The sequence below is a fragment of the Schistocerca serialis genome, chromosome 4 (genome assembly GCF_023864345.2).
Source record: "Schistocerca serialis cubense isolate TAMUIC-IGC-003099 chromosome 4, iqSchSeri2.2, whole genome shotgun sequence".
NCBI lineage: Eukaryota > Metazoa > Arthropoda > Insecta > Orthoptera > Acrididae > Schistocerca > Schistocerca serialis.
Window position 1 is genome coordinate 513,309,030 of NC_064641.1, and position 21,821 is coordinate 513,330,850.

General features: G+C 38.9%; 1 protein-coding gene across 9 annotated transcripts in view; it reads right to left on the reverse strand.

The window, feature by feature from the left end:
* The window catches only part of LOC126475236 (pyrethroid hydrolase Ces2e-like), a 212,224-nt gene that overhangs the window by 133,603 nt on the left and 56,800 nt on the right, over positions 1 to 21,821 (reverse strand). The window contains exons 10-11 of one of the 9 annotated variants that reach the window (XM_050102915.1): positions 5,166 to 5,374; positions 2,431 to 2,635 (exon numbers count right to left, since the gene is read on the reverse strand). The exons of 7 other annotated variants lie outside the window; for them this stretch is intronic. In XM_050102915.1, coding sequence (XP_049958872.1) covers positions 5,206 to 5,374 — 169 coding nt within the window. In that variant the 3' untranslated portion in view covers positions 2,431 to 2,635; positions 5,166 to 5,205. Of the gene's footprint in view, positions 1 to 2,430; positions 2,636 to 5,131; positions 5,375 to 21,821 lie in introns of those variants that run through there. One more of the 9 variants, XM_050102914.1, reaches the window with a different exon arrangement.

Here is a 21,821-nt window from a genome sequence, read left to right on the forward strand (position 1 = left end):
TTTTTATCGGAATTGGGAGGAAAGAGTCAGTCTGTATGACATGCACAATATTTAAAAATGAGGTCCCAAAGCTAAAATCTGTGAGAGTGAGCCACAGCGACTAAAGGTCGACTAACTCGAGCACTAGCTGCGGCGAAAAAGTAAACAAACTATGCACACTGAAGACTCTGCGGACAGGATGCAAACAAGACATCCTCGCTGCTCAATTGACAAAGACAGACTGACACCTCCCAGGAAAAAAATCATTTCTCCATATTCACACTAGTCAGTCAGTCGTCCACACTTACTGGCTGTTGAAAGTTGATGATCACATGAGAAGCACTCGCCTTTAATTCATTGATGAGGCAATCGAATGTACTTCTGATCATCTACGTATATTCGAAGAATTTCTCTGGTGATCTTCATAGTTGATGATACAAATTATGAAATTGTTCACGAAGATACTGTCCTTCGTAAATTTTCGATTCTCTGCCTAAATTAGGACGTAGCCTAAGAGGCGAATATTGAAACATACTTTTATAAGTATGATTCTATCATTAGTGTTTATTTTGAACTTTTAATTTTTCTGTCACAGCCATTAATTAATTAATTACATTAGACAGTGCTAATACGGTAAGCACAGCTATGCATATTGATTATTAAGCAAAACGCTTTACATATTGGCACTTAACATTAAATTGTGGTGTTTATAAATTCACAAACATTTCAATTTTGGACTATGTGGAGTATCTGAAACTGATGTAGTGAAACACATGCAGTTACACAAGCTGATATTGTTAAATCCGAAAGTGTGCGGGACTTTCATAATTTCATAATAAAAAAGTACGTTCGCACACAGTGTTGAACCAAACACTGAAATAAGTTTAGCAGCTTGTCTGTGCAGTCGTAGCTATTGGTCTTGGTGTAACATTTTATAAGAGTCTTGTAAATTCTTGAATTAGAAAAACAGGCCGTTGAGTTGGATATTATGTAGTACCTCTATCAGCTCAAGATGGAAGTAATGAGTTACAGTAGCAGTCGTTTCATAATAGCCTTACAGGCACTTGACTGCCTTGCAATCTAGCGTGTGATGGAGTCTCTGTGTTATCATCCCTGTCTCAGCGCTACCAATATTTAGGAAAAAAGTGGTGCGCACGGTGGAGCCACAGCCATACGTGCTTTCCCCATCCCTTATTGCCTTTAAGAACAAGTCTGTCTCTCGGCAACCTGAGCGAAACCAGTTAATGCCCTTCACTTACACTAAAAAGCCTAATATTACACTGAAGAGTCTAAGAAACTGATACACCTGCCTAATATCGCGTAATATCACGCAGAAGTGCCACAACACGAAGTGTGATGGACTCGACTAACGTGTGAAGTAGTGCTGGAGGGAACTGACACCATGAATCCTGCAGGGCTGTCCATAAATACGTAAGAACACGAGGGGGTTGAGATCTCTTCTATACTTGTAAACGTCCATCCGCTCTATACAATTTGAAACAAGACTCGTCCGACCAGACAACATGTTTCTAGTCATCAATAGTCCAATGTCGCTGTTGAAGGGCCCAGGCGAGGCGTAAAGCTTTGTATCGTACAGTCATCAAGTCCGTATCGAGGAAGTTTCGTTGAATGGTTCGCACCCTGCGCTTGTTGATGGCCCAGCATTGAAATCTGCAGCAATTTGCGGAAGGCTTGCACTTCTGTCACGCTGGACGATTATCTTCAGTCGTCGTTGGTCCCGTTCTTCCAGGATTTTTTCCGGTCGCAGCCTTGTCGGAGATTTGGTGTTTTACTGGATTCCTGATATTCACGGTACATTCATGAAATGCTCGTACGGGAAAATCCCCACTTCGTCGCTACCTAGAAGATTCTGTGTCACTCGTGCGGCGACTATAACACCGCGTTCAAACATACTTAAATCTTGATAACCTGCCATTGTAGCAGCAGTAACCGATCTAACAACTGCGCCAGACACTTGTTGTCTTATACAGGCGTTGCCGACCGCAGCGCCGTTTTCCGCCTGTGGACACATCTCTGTATTTGAATACGCAAGACTATACCAGTTTCTTTGGCGCTTCAGTGTAAAGATTTGTATTAAGTATTATAATTATAGCTGTAAAAATTCTAATATTATTGTGGTACACAAATAAATAGGATTCTTTTGATCACTACGATTCTTTTAAAACGACTTCATCTACTTAAAAAATAAATCATTTATTTTTCACCCAGTGCCACGACGATTTGGAATAAGTTTAAATAATGTGATTGAATTTAAAAACATGAAGATTAACTATGTCATCAAGTTTTAAAAAAAAATAAACACGTCTCCCCTCCTTTTAAGACTGCAGGTACAACATAAAAATGGACAATTATAACTTTATATACACAAGTTAATGAAATAATTAAGATTTCTTTTTGTTTCATTAGGGTGTTACTAATTGATGATGCTTCTAACTTTTTTAATGTCGCGTTCCAATTTGAGTAATAAATGTGCTTAAAATGGTTGTTTTAAAATAAGAAAACTCTCTGAGTGGGGTTGCAATTTTGGAGTGCGGTAAGTCTCATTAAGCACGCTGTACACTTCGAAGACTGTTTGTTGGCTCAATCTGCAACGATTCGATGATCCACAGATATCTGCGTTTGTCAGAAGCACTTGCTGAAAAATAAAGATATCAGTACAATAAATATGCAATCGAATTCGTTACATCACAGGAAAAAATCTTGCACTGTTTGGTATTATTTTATTCAGTAATTTGTGGGATGTTTCTGTAGCATTCATTTCCCAGAGGAGCGCAAGATGTAGCATTGACACAGTTGAAAATAAAATAGAGGCGAATAGAGGACCAAGAAAGTTGTTTGTCGGATCGCAAGAGCTATGAAAATACCTAAATGAATGTGGAAATGTGACATTAGATAACATACAACAGCAACATACATGTTTTTGAAGTCCGTAAGACAGGGAAGAGTCTGGAAGTGTCATTTCCTCAAAAATGGGTTTTGAAATGTCTCGTTATGACTGCAGCAAATATCACACGCCCTGCAGTTTGGTCGCAATACCAGTTCTATTAAGCCAGATTTATGTTCTGCTTTAGGAGTACACATTTGTCTAAAAAAAAAAGATGGAGAAGCCACACCAGTCATCTTAATGTAAGGGGAGAGTCAGTGGGTAACTTATATGACGGACAGTATTGAAGCTAACAAACAAAAATTAAATCTGTGTAAAAATCAGCTTCAAATTCATGACTAGGAACCTGTCCCAGAACTCAAGGCACACATATTATGGACTAGGCATGAACGACTACGTTTCAGCATTTGTAAGATTACTCCATTGGTTCTCAAAGAGTCCAAGACTTTGCACTACTGAAGACAGATTTGGATTTATTTGTCAGACTGTTCTCGGTTTTGGCTGCTAATGTAGCGTTTGGTTATACAACAACTAATGAGAAAATTGTTTAGATGCATCTCCGTACGAGACTTCGATAGTAAAACGACCATCATGGGTACCGAACAACTTCCATAACAGATAGCTTTTTCAGTAACAATACGAATGTCATAGCTACTGTAGCGTCTCCTGGCCTGTCGCCATAAAAAGTGTGTGATACAATTTTTTCCGTGTGTGTAAGACGAGTTAACATGTATCGATATAGTGCCACGCACACGGTGAAAGAGAAATAATTTAAACACGACCAAGTGAAGCAATAAAGCAAGACTGTGTAAACATTTCACGAATTTACTATGTGTGTATGTAGAACATTCATAATTATTTGACGTTTTATGCATTTGTTAACTTTGAATCCATGGATTCATTATTATCTTTAAAAATCTTGTTAATTGAGTTAGTGATTATGATCTGTTCCTCAGATAAAAAGGACAATTCAGTACATGTATAAATAGTAAAAAGCATTGTAATAATCTCTTTGTTCTCTTTGGGGTTCGTTACGAGTAACATTCGCGTGTTAAGCAAATGTATATGCTAGCCTTTTGTTCGTGAAGCTTGAGATCCGCCATTAGGCGAGTTGTTGTAAAAAGGTGTGTAAAATTAATGCATTTTTGTTTGAATATATAGAGTTTGAGCAAATATGTTTTTAAATAACTTGTAAAGTTGCCAGCAATTCGTCCCATAAATAATTTAGACATTTTCAGCATTTAATTTAGCGGAAGCCGCTGTACCAATCTGCGAGGGCAACGAGCGCAGACGCGGCACATTTAAAAAATATTTATTTCAGGCATCGCAGTCACCTCGCCGGTAAAGCGAGGTAACATAATAATATTTAACATATCATATTATTCAGTGCATTTCTCAGTTTGATTTGGAAGGTGCTGTGCGACATGTTTCATGCGGCCGCAAAAAATATAACGAATAACTGTGTTATGACTATCATTTTCACATTTTGTGGCAAGGTCTGCTCTGTGAAACTAAAGCAATATTTTACATTTTTTCACTGAGATTAAGAGAACGCGGGCTAGCCGCGCGCCTGTTCTAATTAACAGTATTCAAAAATCCACTGCACAACGTAACCAACATTCAGTGCTGTAACGATCATTTGAATTTCGTTACTGACTTTCTGAATACGATGCAAAGTAGTAAGTTCAGATACAGTAGTCTTGCTTTCTTGATTACGTTACAGTAGCAAGTGAATGTTCCACACATAACTATCCAGAGCAGATGTGGAAAAGCAATAATTTGATCCACGGTGTGCCACATTTATGATAAAAGTGTTTATTCCCTCTCCCACTCCATAGCCACAAGCCGAATAAAATTAGCTCCAGTAGTAAAAAAGTGAGAGGTGGAGTAAGGGAGACGGAATACTACGTAATTGATCAAAACAATAATTAATAATTTTAATTATTGTATTCCAGCTAAACCCTGATGGAGTCAAATACAAGTTCGGTCAAAATCATAAGCATCCATATATCTCTCAAGTTCAAAAACACATCAGTCTTTACATAAAAAACTTTGCCCCTCATTTTCCTGTCATCCATTCTCACACAACACAATGTTTTCAAATGTTAATTTACTAATTATATTTTCAGACTTCCTGTCAGAGAAAAACATGGTTATTGAATTACACATTCCTAGTATTATCGTAGTGATAAAATGGTTACAACATATATTACTGCCAACGCCATGAAAAAAATTCAAGCCAAGCAATAGTATTTGATTGTTTAATGTATCCAGTAATTACATCAGTCCACTGGCTTGCTTATGTATCTCCTGCTGAGCGGTTAGAGTTCATCGGCGTAAGGCTGCAGCGGCACGTTGGTGTTCCAGAAGTCCATCCGTTCTGCGTCCTTGTCGTGGGCCAGTGAAAAGTTGGCCTGCATCAGCATGTAGCTGCGGTTAGAGTTGTTGTATGGTTCCCACACAACTGGGTCCGCTTCTGGAGTAGGTGTCCTGGGGAGAAACGGAACCATTGTCAGAATACTGACAGGAGTATTATCGCATTATGACGTCTCTAATGCTGTTTAAACTTTGCATTCGTCACTGTGTGAAATCAAATTTTCCTCTACTAGCTTTTTAACGTACCAAGTGAATGCAATGCACATCTTTTATTACTTAGTTACTTAAGGATCGCATAATTGTTTCGATTATGACTTGAATATCTATCTGTGTTTAGATGCTGAAACTGTCTGTATGAAAATGGCGAGAAATTTCTAGTACCGTGCCAGAGAAAAAGTACCATTGTCATTTGGTTACAGGCATGACCGTATAATTCTAGCGATAACGACCTACCCTCCATTTCTGCCAGTACCTTCCTCCTATCTTGCAAGCTTCAGAAGTGACAACAACACGTTTTCTCATTTCTTTTCTTTATTTTGACTTTGTACTATGATTTCATGACCATCTAAGGACATTCATACAAAGTTCATGCAAGTTATATTCGTATTCAAATGTTTATTACTGTCTTTTCTATGTACACAGCAGGTAACGCAGATTAATATAATCTGGCCATTCAGTAGTCATGTACAGGGGGGGAGGGGGCAGAAATTGACGAGTCATGAGCACTGCAATCGTATTCTGCTCGTTTCTCAGTTAATTCATACGGAAAACGTTTTCTTTAATTCACAAAACGTTTAAAGATTTCCATTTATACTTTGGGGGTCTCTTACAACAAGGATTCTAACATGAACAGATCATGATTGGTGGGGCTACAGTAAATTAGCATGAAATTTATTCAGCATGAATTGAATTTACTTGTCCCTGGAGAACAAGCACAAGAACATGGAATATTACTATGGGGCACAATCCCTCAACATATACACAATGTAACGAAAAGTATTCGAGAATTCTCTTAAAGAGTTTCTTCATTTAAAATTCGACAGATAAAGCGATCAGCCGCAGCTGATAATGATTATTAACTTGCGTGTGGAACTACTACCTGTCCCATAATATTATTTGTAATTGGTAGCCTCAGATGCAGGTCCTCGCCCACCACTCCTGCACTGAACTTCATTCCACCGATTGTCAGTTATTTAGCAACTGATACTGATTATTCGTTGTTATACTTTCTACATACAGAGGGTGGCCAGAAACAGTCTGAAAAGCCAGTCAGGCCGTCGCGCGCGCAAATTCAAGAGACCTGCCAGAGACGGTGTCACAAAATTTCGTTTGCTTTTCCTAGACCGTACAAACGTAGCTTTCACTCACCTAGCTGTAATCTGACTGAAAACACGAACGCATTCCAAATACTTTGAAGCCTACCATACACCAGCTTTCATCAGCTGGTATGAAAGTATAAAACTCAGTCACTAGTAAGAACTTCCCACATATAAAGGGTGGTCAGAAAGAATCTGGAAATATTGTAAGGACGTGGCAGGGAGGGAGGGGGGGGGGTTGTGCAGAGAAATAATTACACTTGTTCAGATGCTCCTTTCCAGTTAAAATTTGCCTTTTTCGGATGTGAAAAATTTCAGCTACGTTTGTTCGCTCCGAGGAAAGCAAACGAAATTTTGTGACACTGTCTCCAGCAGGTATCTTGAATTTGCGCGCGTGACAACCTGACTGGCTTCTCAGACTATTTCTGGCCACCCTCTGTATGTAGCAAGCATAGCAATGAATAATCAGTATCAGTTGCTAAATAATTGACTACTGGCGGAATGAAGTTCAGTGGAGGAGTGGTTTGCGAGGGTCTGATTCTTAGGCTACCAATTACAAAGAATATTACGGGATAGGTAGTAGTTCTACATGCAAGTTAGTAATCATTATACTCAGTACGGTACAATTTTTACGTTTATGTGAGCTCATGAAGAAGTGGACTCAAAGAAGTAGTACGTTGCTGGCTGATGGCCAGAATCTTGATTACAAGTAAAAAAGAAAACTAAAACATAAGTAGTAATTTCACACGTAAGTTATTAATCATTAAGCTTGGTACAGTTTCAAATTGCGTAGGTGCGGCTCTTAGTCATTCTGCCGAGTAAATAACATTCTTAAAGAAAAGGGATATTAGGGCTTTCCCACACTTTGTACATAAATTTCATTAATGGGATTCCTATCCATAAGAGGTAACCTCCTAGAACCCAGAAATTAGTGTATCAGTTTATAAATAAAAGTTTCACTTGATTTTCTCAGATTTTTGCAATAAATAATATTTTCCGTTGGTTTCATGTTTGTATTACACTAACTAGCTATACTCCAGGACCCAAGTATCCCACTAGTTACGTAAGAAAATAGAATATTTTTGTGTCTTTTCCTTACGGCGGATGACTCCAGAAGATATTTATTGCTGAAAGTTTTTCAGGCATTTCTTTTTGGTACATTTGGAGCATCTCTCTGACCTCTGTAGTAGTGTGGGGTGGAAATTGCTTCATGCAGGAACCAACGGGTACTTGTCAGATCAATCCGTTGCGCAACTCATCAACACAGCACCCATAAATTAACAGAAAACGGCGACTCTGTCATACCTAACTATCATCTATCACCTATTCTGATACTGTCCTATCTTGGTAACCTACCCATCTTAGCTATCCTGTCAGTGTCGCGACCAATACAGGGAACAAACGCTTAATCACGAGTGACTTAATATAGAGTATCACTCTGATTCGCTAGCCACACAGGTGCTCTCTCAGTGCAGTATTGAGGAGAGACTTTTTTCCTCGCTCTCTGCATACGCGCACGAGCGCACTCGCTCCTGCTACCTGTTGCTACTTCAAGAGCGGCACCGGAACGACCCCTCTCCATGCAAAAAGCGAAAGGATATATCATCTGCTGTCTTTCCCTCACTCCTCTGGCTCATTTAGTCAGAAATAGTCCACTAATCATAGTTACCCTTACAAACGGGAGAATGGCGCTCCGTTTAAGCTGACCAATCCGGAAATATATATAGCATCTGCATTAGGTGTTTACTGTCCACCTGTGAGAACTCTGAAACTGTGCACTAGGTCTGTCAAAAAATATGTGTGCTGGGGCTCTCCCAAACAATACAGCTGGTTTTGCTTTTAAGGCGAACACGCAGACCATTATCCCTTTTCTCTGTCAAAAACTGTTTTGGTGCCTGGGCAGTCAGCTGGTTGGTGCAGCTGCTTGCTAACTCATCCTCCTACGGACTTTCCAGCAGGCTGGTTGCCCCCACCAAACAAAAAGTCCTGTGGCCGTTGTGTCTTGAATGTTGTGTACACCAGCCTTGACTTTTTAAACTCGGTCATCACTTGCGATTTATTTATTAGATTTGCATATCTATTAAATGGAAATATGTAAAATTGACTCTACCCTATGGAGTTTGGGCTCTAATGAAGCATCCTGATACGCAGAATACGATGGTGAGGACGGAATATGTAAGAAATGAAGGTCTGGTGACCACGCCACCTTACCCAGTGTGTAAGAAACGAAATGATCGCATGGCATTGATGACTGGGAAACCCTACCGGGGATAGTTCGGCCGCCGAGTTGCAAGTTCTTTCAGGTGGCGTCACAATGGGCGACTTGCATGTTCATGACAATGAAATGATTATGAGGACAATACAACACTCCAGTCCCTGAGGGGAGAAAATCTCCATCCTGAACCTGTTGCACGGTAGCCAGATGAGCTACGGAGGCCGATACACGGTACTGTGAGTTATACAGTTTAAACAAGGTCATGAAGCACTGGGACTCAAATAACTACCACTTTGGTGGCCTGAATCTTGACTACCGTTTAGAAAGGCAACTAATCGAATCGCGAAAAATTCTGCACTTACTACTCAGCAAGTGGAGAAAAACGAGATATGGCAACACATTTCAATTAGATGCAATCTCGATGTTCTAATACATATTACATCCCTAACGGCACACATCTACCAGTCTTCCTGATCTCGCAAGGCACGTCGCTTAAAATTGCACTATTCTCATGATTTCTTATAAGAAAAAATAGAAGTCGTATTGGATCGCGAAATACCCATCTAATTCCGCAAGAATTTGAAAGAATGAGCTTTAATATCAGAATAAATTACATTTTACTGTGGACCTTAGCCCATGATACCAGAGGAGTGTTTTTATAATGCGTCCTTCACTAACCGGCAGCTCTGGAAGACTGGTTTCATATTCCCTTGTTCGAGAGTGTCCACCCATATCCGGGTGTGGGGAAAGGTACAAGTTTTCATTTGTCGCTTCAATCTGCATATGTACTTACGTCATAGATGTTAGAGACTCGAAAAGGTCTCTTGAACCATTTGGTACAAGTTTTCATTTGTCGCTTCAGTCTGCATATATACTTACGCCATAGATGTTAGAGACTCGAAAAGGTCTCCTGAACCATTTAGTTTCATTTGACTTATGAAAGGGTTTCAGCAGAAGTCTTTCAACCTCTCCTGCATAACTTGTGCACCAGTACTCCTAAGACGCATTGCTATACGTCACAGCAAACTGGTGCGATCGCAGGATAAAGAACGAAAAGAACTATCACAAACAATTAATAAACAGCGACAGGACGACAAAAAGAAAGTGTTTGCTCAGGGAAAAACTTACGTAGACAATCACATACACTCGGTTTCGGAAGAAATCGAAACGGTGAAGGAGACAAATATTCAAATAAAAGAGAGGCTCACGGAAATCCAATCACATACAATTGAGGCGAAAATTTCTACACCACTGAAATCCAGAATATTAGGGATAAATTAACAGAAGAAGTTCTGACGCTAACTGGCAAAATGGAACACATAGAAATCAATCAAGAAAGTAACCAAAAGTAATCGTAAATTACGAAACGAATTGACAGAAAAGATCAACGAACTCACTACAAGAATAGACCTGTTAGATACTACCAATAACAGTAAATCAGATGGCACTACACCAGTCTCAGTTCAACAGATTTCTAATAGTAAAGATACGAAAATTACAAATGTGCAGCAACCAATCGCAGACCTTGAATCACGTAATAATTTGTTACATCCGAAAATCAATTCTTTACAGCAAAGGATAGCTGACACACAAGAAACAACTGCAAACCATCAATTCCAACAGAACACACACCATTATGACATGCCTCAGATGCACAATACACATAATGTCGGTAGACTTCAGAGAGTAAAAGATCTTAACCAGGCAGAAAGACACACAAATCCATATTCACAACATTACGAAAATAATTACACACAAAGATATGACGGTTTCGACCACAAGCATTTCCTTTCAGTGAGAAAGTTTAAAACACTTAAAAACGACTGGATGCAAATACATCCACTGGACTGGATCCAACAATTCAATGCAGCACTCCCACCATCATGGCCAGTTCAACATAAGCTAGAATTTATTATTGGTTTTCTTGAAGGGGAAACAGCGAGAAGAATGCGACCAATTGCTAGACAGTGTTTTTCAGTAGAAGCATTCCAGGAAGCATTTCTAGCAGCATATTGGTCAGATACCAATCAGAGTAGCATTAAAGAGCTGCTAATTAGTCTGCCAAATTTCGAGAATTCTACTTTCCCAACAATCACACAATTTTTCGAGTATATGGTTAAACAAAACCAATACCTCAATGAGGCATACAGTCAATCCGCATTAATACAGCTGTGTATTTCAAAACTCCCCAGAGCATTAAAAGTGTCATTATTAACAGGCCAGCAAAAGGGCAGTGTGTACGCATTTAGAGACATCCTGCAATTGCTAGAGGTACACCAGGCAGATTATGCGTTTGTTAATAAGAACTTTTCACGATATAACGCAAACCAGACAAACAATACTAATTTTGAGCAAACACGATTTGGCAATATCAATCATAATAAACGCTTTTGCAGCGAAAATGAAACCTTCAATCGAGAATACACACAGGGATTCAATAAACAGCAGTATAATAACAATGTACATTACAATTCAAGACAATAACAAAGCCATCCAAATAACACGACACATATACATCAGGAAATGCCAAACCGGTCAAACTTTCACATGACTCATCGCCAAGAAAATGCGACAGGTACAAACAATTACATGGGTCAGCCGCAAAATGCACAAAACGAACAAAGACAGCATATTCAGAGCAACATGCGTGCCTCGCCGTATAACCACAGTTATGACGACAGAAGGAGAGAAAACGAACACCGACCGCAAAGGACATTCTACAATGATAATTTTCATAGAAATTCAAACAGTGCACAACAACCAAGTTATCGTATGAATGTACCAGACACAAGATTTCATCCGCCACCTACCGCTAATAATCAAAACGGTAAAACAGTACAGCTCATAGAAAACACACAACACTCCCCAACAGAAAATAAAATGTCAGAACATTTATGACTAGGGATAGCCTGTGATGAATCTCTAAGTGACGACGCTATGGATAAGGACAGAGAAAAGATAACGATAAGAATGCCATTACATTCGACGACGTGCGAGACACACTGTTACACGAAAAACCGATCATGCAGAAAACTATATGCCACCCAATAATCCAGATAAATTTAAAGTCACAAAATATTTCAACAATAACTGATTCAGGCTCACCAATGTGCGTAATTAACGAAGACACAGTTAACAGATGCAATAGCAATAATGATTACCCAGTATTCTCATTACACAAAACTAAATTTAAGGGAGCATTTCAAGGAAAAATCATTGAAGTCAAAAGACAGACACAATTAACGTTTGTTTTTGGAGGGCAAACTTTCCACAGCAATTGTTGGATAGTTCCAGATTTAACAACTGATATAATATTAGGAATGAATTTTCTCCTACAGTACGACACAAAGATTGACTTTAAATCGTCATACCTAACATTACAGAAGAAAGACAGTGAAGTGGTAGTGAGATTTCAAAACACAGTATCCTCAGAAGAACAAAATTTGCACAGGATCGAGATTATTGCACATTCTAAGGATAACGATTGTTATCTCACACTATACACGAATACACATAATACCGACATGGCAGAGGAACAGGAGTATAATGTATTAGAGACAATTACACGCAGGGTTGGAGACAGTATAGCAAAAGATGACACAGAGCGCACAGAATTAGAAAATAGTCTTGTGCAACATAAAACAGTTTTTACCAATGTTCGCGGAACAATGACAGGATTTATGTACGAATTTCAGGTGAAACGTGGCGTTAATAAAATAATCATTACAGAAACTGACCGACCACAGACGTTAGAAGAGTTACTGCAAAAGTTTCATGGCACCTCTATATATACCACCCTCGATCTCAAACCAGGATTTTGGCAAATCCAGTTCCATCCAAATTGCCGAAAGTATACGGCATCAATTTTGTAAACTTCCGTTTGGACTAACGATTTCGTCTGCAGCCTTTATACGAGGCATGAATACAATTCTCCCACAGGATCTTAAAAACAAAATTACTACATATGTAGATGACATTCTAATCGCAGCAGAAAACTGGGAACAGCACAACCACACGCTTCAACATTACTGAATACATTCGAGGAGAACGGTGTAACTATAAACCTCCGTAAATCTGAATTTGGAAAAGCCTCAATAAAATTTCTAGATCATATCATTTCACAAACAGGTATTGTACCAGACTCCGACAAATTGCAAGCATTGAAAGATATCAACGTGCCAACAGGTAAGAAGGAACTTCGGAACTTTTTAGGCCTTATTAATTATTTTCGAAAATTCTTCCATATAAAGCATTAAACAAATTTATTGCCACAAAAAGCATACAACACAGGACGAATACATTTCACAGTTTCAGGAAGTAATAAATGCAATACTTAATGAGTCAACGATGCTCTCACCAACTGTAATACTTCCGAATAAAGACCCACCGAATAAACTTACTGAAATGATTACTTTTCCAAAGAAGCGTAGACTTCGTCATTGTGAGATAATAGAAATGGCACTAGTGAACATCAAATGAGCTGCAGATCGTCGGAAGAGACAGCAGAAGCAGGTAAGTAGATTACGCAAGTACGAGATTGGCGATAAGGTACTAGTTCGTACCCATTATCTGTCACATAAAGGGAAGAAACGATGCCAAAAATTTGAACTTCTATACGCAGGACCGTACAGAGTTCGAAATATTCCGCACGCTAATGTAGTACGCATTGAGACACTCAGAACAAAAAAATCGAGCGGAAACCATCATATGCCAAACATAAAGAAATTCTTAAAATAGAAAAACCTTCTTACAGGGATACATATTGACAGAGTATAACAATGAGCTTTTTGACACATTCCAGTAAGCCCGAATACAGTGAGCTACTAATGGGTTATTTACGTGCACAACAGGTCACCTCGATTCGACCGCAGATAAATACACTGAACATTAATAGCAGTCTTAGAAGCGTTCTCGCAGGACATTTATTTCACATTGTGTAATGTAAGTGAAGCAATTAACAGGACTACTTTTAATGTAAATGTATAACACGTACAAATAATTTTCATTCAGTAATACCAATGCAGTATTGTTGTCATAGTTAACCAAAATAAACGTAGTTTTAATTATTATATAAGTACTGAATATGGAGAAATGTTGATAAATGCTTTACAGGTCATGCCGAGAGCTGACGCGATTTTCCAGATGCAGAGAGATGTTGAAGTCATGCCGTGCGCTGACGATCATTAACCATGAATATTTTGTTATAGGTAATACAGAGAGATATTGAAGTCATGCCATGCGCTGATGATTATTAACAATGAATATTTTATTATAAGCTATGCAGAGAGATGACACGAGGTACAAAGGAAAGAGGAGAATGAAGCTGTTAGTATGTAAGGAATATAATTTAGTAACGCTTTATTTTGATAACAGGTGACACAGCGCAGCGCAGCACTACGGATGGAGAAACCACATTAAATTGCTTACTATATGTACTTTGCTATTCGAAAAAAATTTTCTGCATTGAACATTATATCTTTTACATCAGATACGTACATAGGTAAAACAGATCAGACCAAACGTCAGCATACCGATTCGCACTCTACGTAAAATACAAATGTTTTCTCTTAAATAATAATGACGATGTGTGTTACACAACTCAAACACAATATATAGTCGACTGACGATATGACTCGTAACTGACGAACACATTACCGAACATACTGGAGTCACAGAAAGTGACATATTTGGTCAAAAATGTACTTTCATATTTCAAAAAAAGTGAATTCACAAACTGTTAAGTAATATAACAGTGTCTTTATGCAGTTATTTATATGAGCATCAGATTATGATTAATTTAAAAGAAATGTATGTCATAAAGTCACAGAAAGTGACATAGTTCGTATAAAGGTACTTGTCTATTTTATTTAAAATGTTGATGCCTAAATGTACTACTAAATTCCACTTACAGAAATATTTTTTTATGTTATTGACTGTCACGTAATGTCATATGTACTGTAGGCTCAATTCTCTACAGATGGAAAATGTGATTTTTGTGTAATTGTTTAAAACTATAAACTTTTTATACAGTCACACTAGGTGACATATTTTGTCCTTTTAAACGTAAAATAAGAATACGGCAAAGATAATTTTTGTGAGCACAGAGGAAAGAGATGATGTAAAATTTTATAATAACGGTATCAACCATATCCGTGAACCTTTTGACAAAATGATTATAGGCTACCTGTACCTTAATTCCTGTGCATGCCCATGCTTATGGAGCACAAACAAACTGAATAGTGACCCACGTTACTTCAATCTACGATGTTTTCTATGAGGTGTCGGCATACCAATATGCACACCACAGTCATGATGTACGTCAACAGGTGCTTGCATACCAAGATGCACACTATCACTACTAATTTATTTATTTATTTTATTTATTTATTGATTTATTTAACCTGGCAAGATTAGGGCCATCAGGCCCTCTCTTACATCTAACCAGGCATTCTACTTATTTTACATTCATATGTTTTAGTAGGCATGTTAAACTACATCTAGTACAAAAAGTGAAATAAACAATTTGAAAGGTACACCTGGAAAAATACATACATATAGGGTTTATATTCTTAGGTCACAAGTACTGTTATAATTAGACATTATTGAAGAGACAGATTTTAGATAGGAGTGCCGGCAGCAGGGAGTATGAGGGAGACTCATGGTGAAGGGAGGAGAAGAATAGAGACATGATGAAACATAATTAAGGAAATATAAAGGAAAAGAAGATTGCGTGGCTAATAGAGAAAGATGAAGAGGAAGGCATCTCAGGAGCAAGATAGGAGACGCTAGCTTTGCTATTTGACAGATGAGGGGATTGTCCTTGTACATTAATTTTGTGGAGAACTTTGTGAGGATGATAGTAGGAAATACTTCAACTTCTTCTTAAAAGCAGCAGGAGATCGAATTTTGCGCAAGGTAAGGGGCAGTTTGTTCCAGAGGCGGACAGCGGCAACTGAGAAGGAGTTTGCAAAAGTTTTTGTTTTGTGAGTGGGCACAGTTAGGATACCAAATAAGAGTGACCTCGTGTTCCGATTATGATGACATGACAGGTTTTTAATCTCTGAAGCAAGGTACTGGGGTGCTTGCGCGATGAGGAGTCGGTGGAGTAGACATAGAGTGTGGTAGTCACGCAATTTGTCTGGCCGCAGCCACCCTAGCTCGGAGTATGAAGCACTAACATGATCATATCGGCGAATGTTGCAGATGTAACGCACACAGGCATTCATGGTTAGCTCTAGCCGTCTTTTGTTTTCACTACTCATGCCTTGTTGAATCACATCACAATAGTGGAGGTTCGGTAGAACGAGTGCTTGCACGAGCTGGCGTTTCAAGTCCTGTGGAAATATGTTCCGAAACTTTTTGAGAGCATAGAGACAAGCAGACGTCTTTCGGCGCACTGCGACTGTATTCTCCGCCCAGTTGAGATGCTCATCCAAAGTTACACCCAAGTTCTTCACTGTTTTCTGATATGGTATTGGAGTACCGTCGAGCAGAATAGGAGGTAGCCGTTCGCGGAAATCTGAACTTATTAATTTCTGATGGGCTATTAAGATTACTTGCGTCTTTTTTGCATTTAGTTTAAGCCCCAGGTTTTTCGCCCATCTCACTACTGAAGACAGATCATCATTCATCTGAGCGATTGCAGTGTTTACATCTTCAGGTCTGACGCTTAGGTAGAGCTGGAGGTCGTCGGCATAGAAATGATATTTACAGGAGGACAGAACCGACGAAATATCGTTGACATATAAAGAAAACAAAAGTGGTCCTAAGACTGATCCTTGTGGCACTCCCGACGAAACATGTTTCCAGGAAGATTTTTCATTTACGCAGACAACACATTGCTGTCTGTCTTTTAAGTAGCTTTCAAACCATCTCATTGCACTGTCAGAGAAATTAAGCTGTTGCATTTTTCTGAGCAATATGTCAAAGTTAACAGTGTCAAAAGCTTTGCTGAAGTCCAGTAGCGTCAATATTGTTGCCTTTCGATTGTCGATGGCATATTTCAGGTCATCAGTTACTTTAATTAGAGCAGTGTTTGTGCTGTGATGTTTACGGAAACCGGATTGAAATTTGTCATATAGGCTGAATTCATGCAAGTGTTCAGTGATTTGGTCATGAACAATATATTCAAGTGCTTTGGAAACAGCAGGCAATATGCTAATTGGTCGGTAATCACTAGGCAGTTGCGGGTTTTCGATCTTAGGGATGGGTCGAATTAGGCTTCTTTTCCATGCAGTGGGATATATTCCGTTCATGAGGGAAAAATTAAATATGTCAGTTAAGACAGGTACTAAGATATCGGCAACATTCTTAATCATGGTTATACCGATACTGTCGTTGCCTATTGCATCAGAAGAGATTCTCATTATTGCTTTTCTTGCCGTATTTGTTGTTACATGTTTTAGATGGAAGGTATCGTTGTTAGTTATCCTGTTTGGGGATTCTTGTGGACGGTAATTATCAGCTGTGCTGGTATTCAGAGGTGCAGAGAAGAATTCATTTAATTCGTTAGCTGACACATGAAAAGTAGTTTCCGATTTTGCCTTTCCGACCCCCAAGCTACGGAGATTCTTCCATAGAGTCGTGGGCGTCAGATCGCTGCATACAAGGGAGCGAGCGTGCCTGATTTTAGCATTGCGAATGCATTGTTTCACTCTGTTCCGTAGCTTTCTATATTCTTCGAAACGCTCGGGTTTCGGATCTGCCTTGAAACGCCTGTGGGCAGCATCCCTATTAGTCATCATTTGACGTAATTCAGCTGTCAGCCAGGGAGCAGGAGATTTTCTTACACGGATTGTGCGCACAGGTGCATGTTTGTCATAGAGGGCAGTGAGTTTATCACCAAGTTCATTAATTTTGCCGTCGATTGTGGGTTTCCTGATTATTTGATGCCATGAGATTTCTGAGCAATCGGCTGTTAGAGCGTCAAGGTCAATACGTTTCATGTTCCTACAAGTTATGTAACGCGATTTGATCCTTGGGGGCTGCACAGAGTAGGCCAGGAATATTACATCATGTGCTGAGAGGCCAGGGGCCGATGTTTGACCAACATCTCTTACTTTGTCAGTCTGTTTCGTTGCGATTACGTCTATAAGAGTATGACTGTGCACCGTATGGTGTGTAGGTTGTAATGGAAGAATGTTCATGCTATTGCAACTAAACAGTCTTCTTAGGTTTATTGCGGAGGGAGTGTCTCTTAGCAGGTCTATGTTCAAGTCACCCATTACGATGACATGTTCGTATTGACACTGAAGTGAATGTAATTCCGACTGGAAGGAACTCATTGAGCTTATTTTTGGCGGCTTGTAAACGACGCCAGTCAAGAATTTCCGACTTTGTATATTTATTTCAATGAACATGAATTCAGCCTCTTTTTCTTCAGCAGGATTTGACGTACATAAGACTTTCGCTTTGAGATCTGTTCGTATATACGCGCCGACCCCGCCACCTCGCTTTTTTGATCTGTCTGCCCTAAGAAATGTGTACCCTGGGAGATGAAAAGATGCAGAGGATATGAGTGGTTTCAACCACGTTTCGGATAAGAGGATTACGTGGTAGTTTAGTTGGTTGAAGAGGAGGCTAAGTTCTTCGTAATGCGCAGGTAAAGACTGGATGTTACAGTGAGCTGTTAAAAGCTCTGACGCGTTCCGCCGAGCAACCTGGAGTAGGGTGGCAGACTGGTTTGTTCCTTTGTTAGGCACTACCTGCCGCGAGGGGCACTGGCCGCTGCTTCCGCCAAGTGACATAACACAGGGGTGTCCGAGATTTTGCACGCTCTGTTTGTGACACCGCGAGTGCCGAAAGAAAGGCGCCTGCTAAAGATTTTCTGAGGTTGCGGGAGTATAGAAAATGGATTAGTGGTATTCTGTGCAAGGAGAATATGACCAAAATAGTGACGGCTGTGTGTCACTGTGTATCCTCTGTCGTAAGAGGAGAAATGTAATTAGCGTATTTGAAACAGCTTAGAGTGGAAATAAGGGAGAAGGGAGTGATTTAAGAGGCCGATGCTGCCAGCAGAGAGAAGTAAGCTTAGTAATTAATAGATTATCGTAGGAAGCTAGAATTAAATTGAAATTTACTGAAGTGATACTGGTAGTGATTATCGTAGGAAGCTACTATTTGATTGAAATTTGCTAAAGTGATACTGATAGTGATTTTTGTTATGAACAATTTAAACCGAAGAGATGGGTGATTAATGAACTAAAGGAGAGACTAATAATTGCAATAGAACTATTTCAGAACGGAAGAGAATAAACTGAGAAAATGAAAAAAAGAATTAGCAGTAACTAAAATTAAGTAATGGTTAGAGCTACAGACACAAAAAAATAGTGAAAAGTTAATACAGTTACAAAAACAATTAGTTGAAGGTACAAATATGGGTATAATTAAAAAATTAATAAAATTACAAGACTATATCTGAGTATTGGGGCTGTTACAATTGCAAATGGTGTTAAGTTTGCACTTTTGGCTCGAGTAACTTCACTTAATACTATTCAGTTCTGTCATGTTTGTGACTGTCTTCTTTCCAGCTGCTGTCTTAATGACTACTCTGCCATCCTGAGTCCACACATTCTGAAGACCGAAATGGGATATGGCACTGTTTAAAATCTTTAGCCGTTCGTGTGTCAGATCTTCCCTTATTGTAAGCCCTGTCCTTGCTAACTTCTTCTTCTGGGTAAAGATCTCTGCCCTTTTTCGGTACGAGACAAATTTAATTATTATTGGACGAGGTTTGGTGGCACCTGGTAATTTTCGTCCCACCCGATGGCTCCTGTCAATGTCTGCCTTGGTCACTTCAACGCCTAATTTTTCACGCACAACCTGTATAAGCAGGTTGTCCGTGTTTTCTTCCTTATTTTCTACTACTCCAAACAGTCGTAGACTATTTCGCCTTTGGTACTGTTCTAGTTCGTCAGTTGCGGCAGATAGTTTGACTTCGAACTCTCGTGCCTTTTTCTCGTATTCAGACACAGACTTTTTTAGTGCTGTAATTTCGGCAGTATTGGCCTCAACAGTTTCACGCATTTTGGCCAATACTGCTGCCGTTACAGTATCTGATATAGTGCCTGCTATCAGATCGAGATTGTTTTTATCGCGGAGCGCAGCGTTTACCTCAGAGCGGACCAGCTCCGCTATACCGGGACAACTGGAGTTGGAACTTGTACCTGATGTAGCTGCGGCAACTCAGGCAATTCGACGGTTAACTTAGTGTTTGGTTACACTAAAACTATGGATCAAAGAGACGACGGAATCACATGGCGAAACCTGGTATTGTGCTATGTGAGGGAAAGAAACGGACTTTTGAGTGCATTCACAGACAGTTGCCAGTGCTTTGACCATGCTATCCAATTCCTTTTTTTTCCTTCCTTGAATATGGTAGATGCCAATATATAATGAAACATAAACTATGTTCTAATTTTTGCCAGCCATTACTATTAGAAATATAAATAACTTTTATTACCTGATGTACACTTCCAACTTACTGACTCATATTATTTGTATATTTTGATGTATACTCTTTTGAATATTCTCTTTGTTAGACTTAGGAACACAAATTCTTATGGCAGTATATGTATGTGCTTTGTTGAAAGAAATATTCTATAATTAACTAACTTATTACTACACATATTTCTATAATCAAATTTTCTCCTTAAGTCAAGTCCAAATGACTTAACGACGTAGGAAAATTTTAAGGAAACCCAGTGGAGGGTTATGTAAGACGTGTATATTTCTATTGTCTATTGTCAAATCACAGTTTATGAAAGATGTTTATATTTTATTAATAGGATTAAGTAGGAACAATTAATATTTTTCATGTTGGAAATAATTGTGGTAGCAGGTAATGTCTGCACCAATGTATTGTTGACAAGAGAGACCGCAAATTGATATAATTTTAAAAAAGGGCGGGAGAGGCCGCGTATGGATACATTTTAAGAAAAGAGCAGGAAAGGCTGCGCATTGAATCATTTTGTAATGGTAGCAGGGATTGTCTGCACCAGAAAGGATTGTTGGCAGAATAGACCGCACTTTAGCATTCGTAGGAAGTCAGTAGTAAGCGAGAAGTGAAGCGAGTCGGTAGCAGGTCTGAAGCGAGAGGTTGAGAGGAGTGGTGTGCCTGCCAGCCACTAGCTATGATTTACAAGAGATTATAAACTGATGTACAGAGACATCAGCTAACTATTATAATAAGAGGAACTAATATTATTGAATTAATTTTTTGAGAAACTCAAGACTACTGAAGGTATGTTTGCGCATTGCTATTTGTAAGATTATTGTAAAAAGTAAGACCCACGTGAACGTTAGTAAAATCATTTCATTCAGAATATAATTAACTTTTGCCAGCAATATTGCATTTCTAATTATAATCCAACCCAAAAACCATCAATGTAAAATTTTGCAAAATTTTATTGTTGTCAAGAAAAAGTTTAACTATGAATTGCGTAACTTCAGTCAAATTAATTACAGAGTAACGTCAGCTCTGCTATTAAAGAATAACGTCAGCTTTGGTAATAAATACAGCCACGTATTATGAATGCCCACCAGCAGCTAGTAGAGTATAGTAAAACAGAGTAAGTATATTCATGTCGCAGTTCGATGTAGCAGTCAGATGGCGATCCAGTAACAGTATAAAAGGTAAGGAACAGTTTTGGGTTATTGCAGATAACGACTGAAGGCCACGACGACGACACATTCTATGTTTCGTCGAAATAATCAGGAAATCACTTTTAATAAGCAGCAATTAAATTTTTATGCGAAGATTGAGAAAGAGAATAAATTCCAAAGGGAAGATTTCATTTGTTATTATTAAGCAAGAGATAGAAATACTAAGGGAAGGTTACATAGGTTATTGTAAAAGGGAAGGTTACCATTAACAAAAGAGATATAGAGGAGACGGGAAGGTTTCAACATTAAAACCGCAATACTTCTTCCCATTCGTCGGTAGCATTATTTATACACTTGAAGTCCCTATACATTAGGAAATGGATTACGAGAAAACCATATAAGAAGGGAAAATCTGTGAAATCTCGAG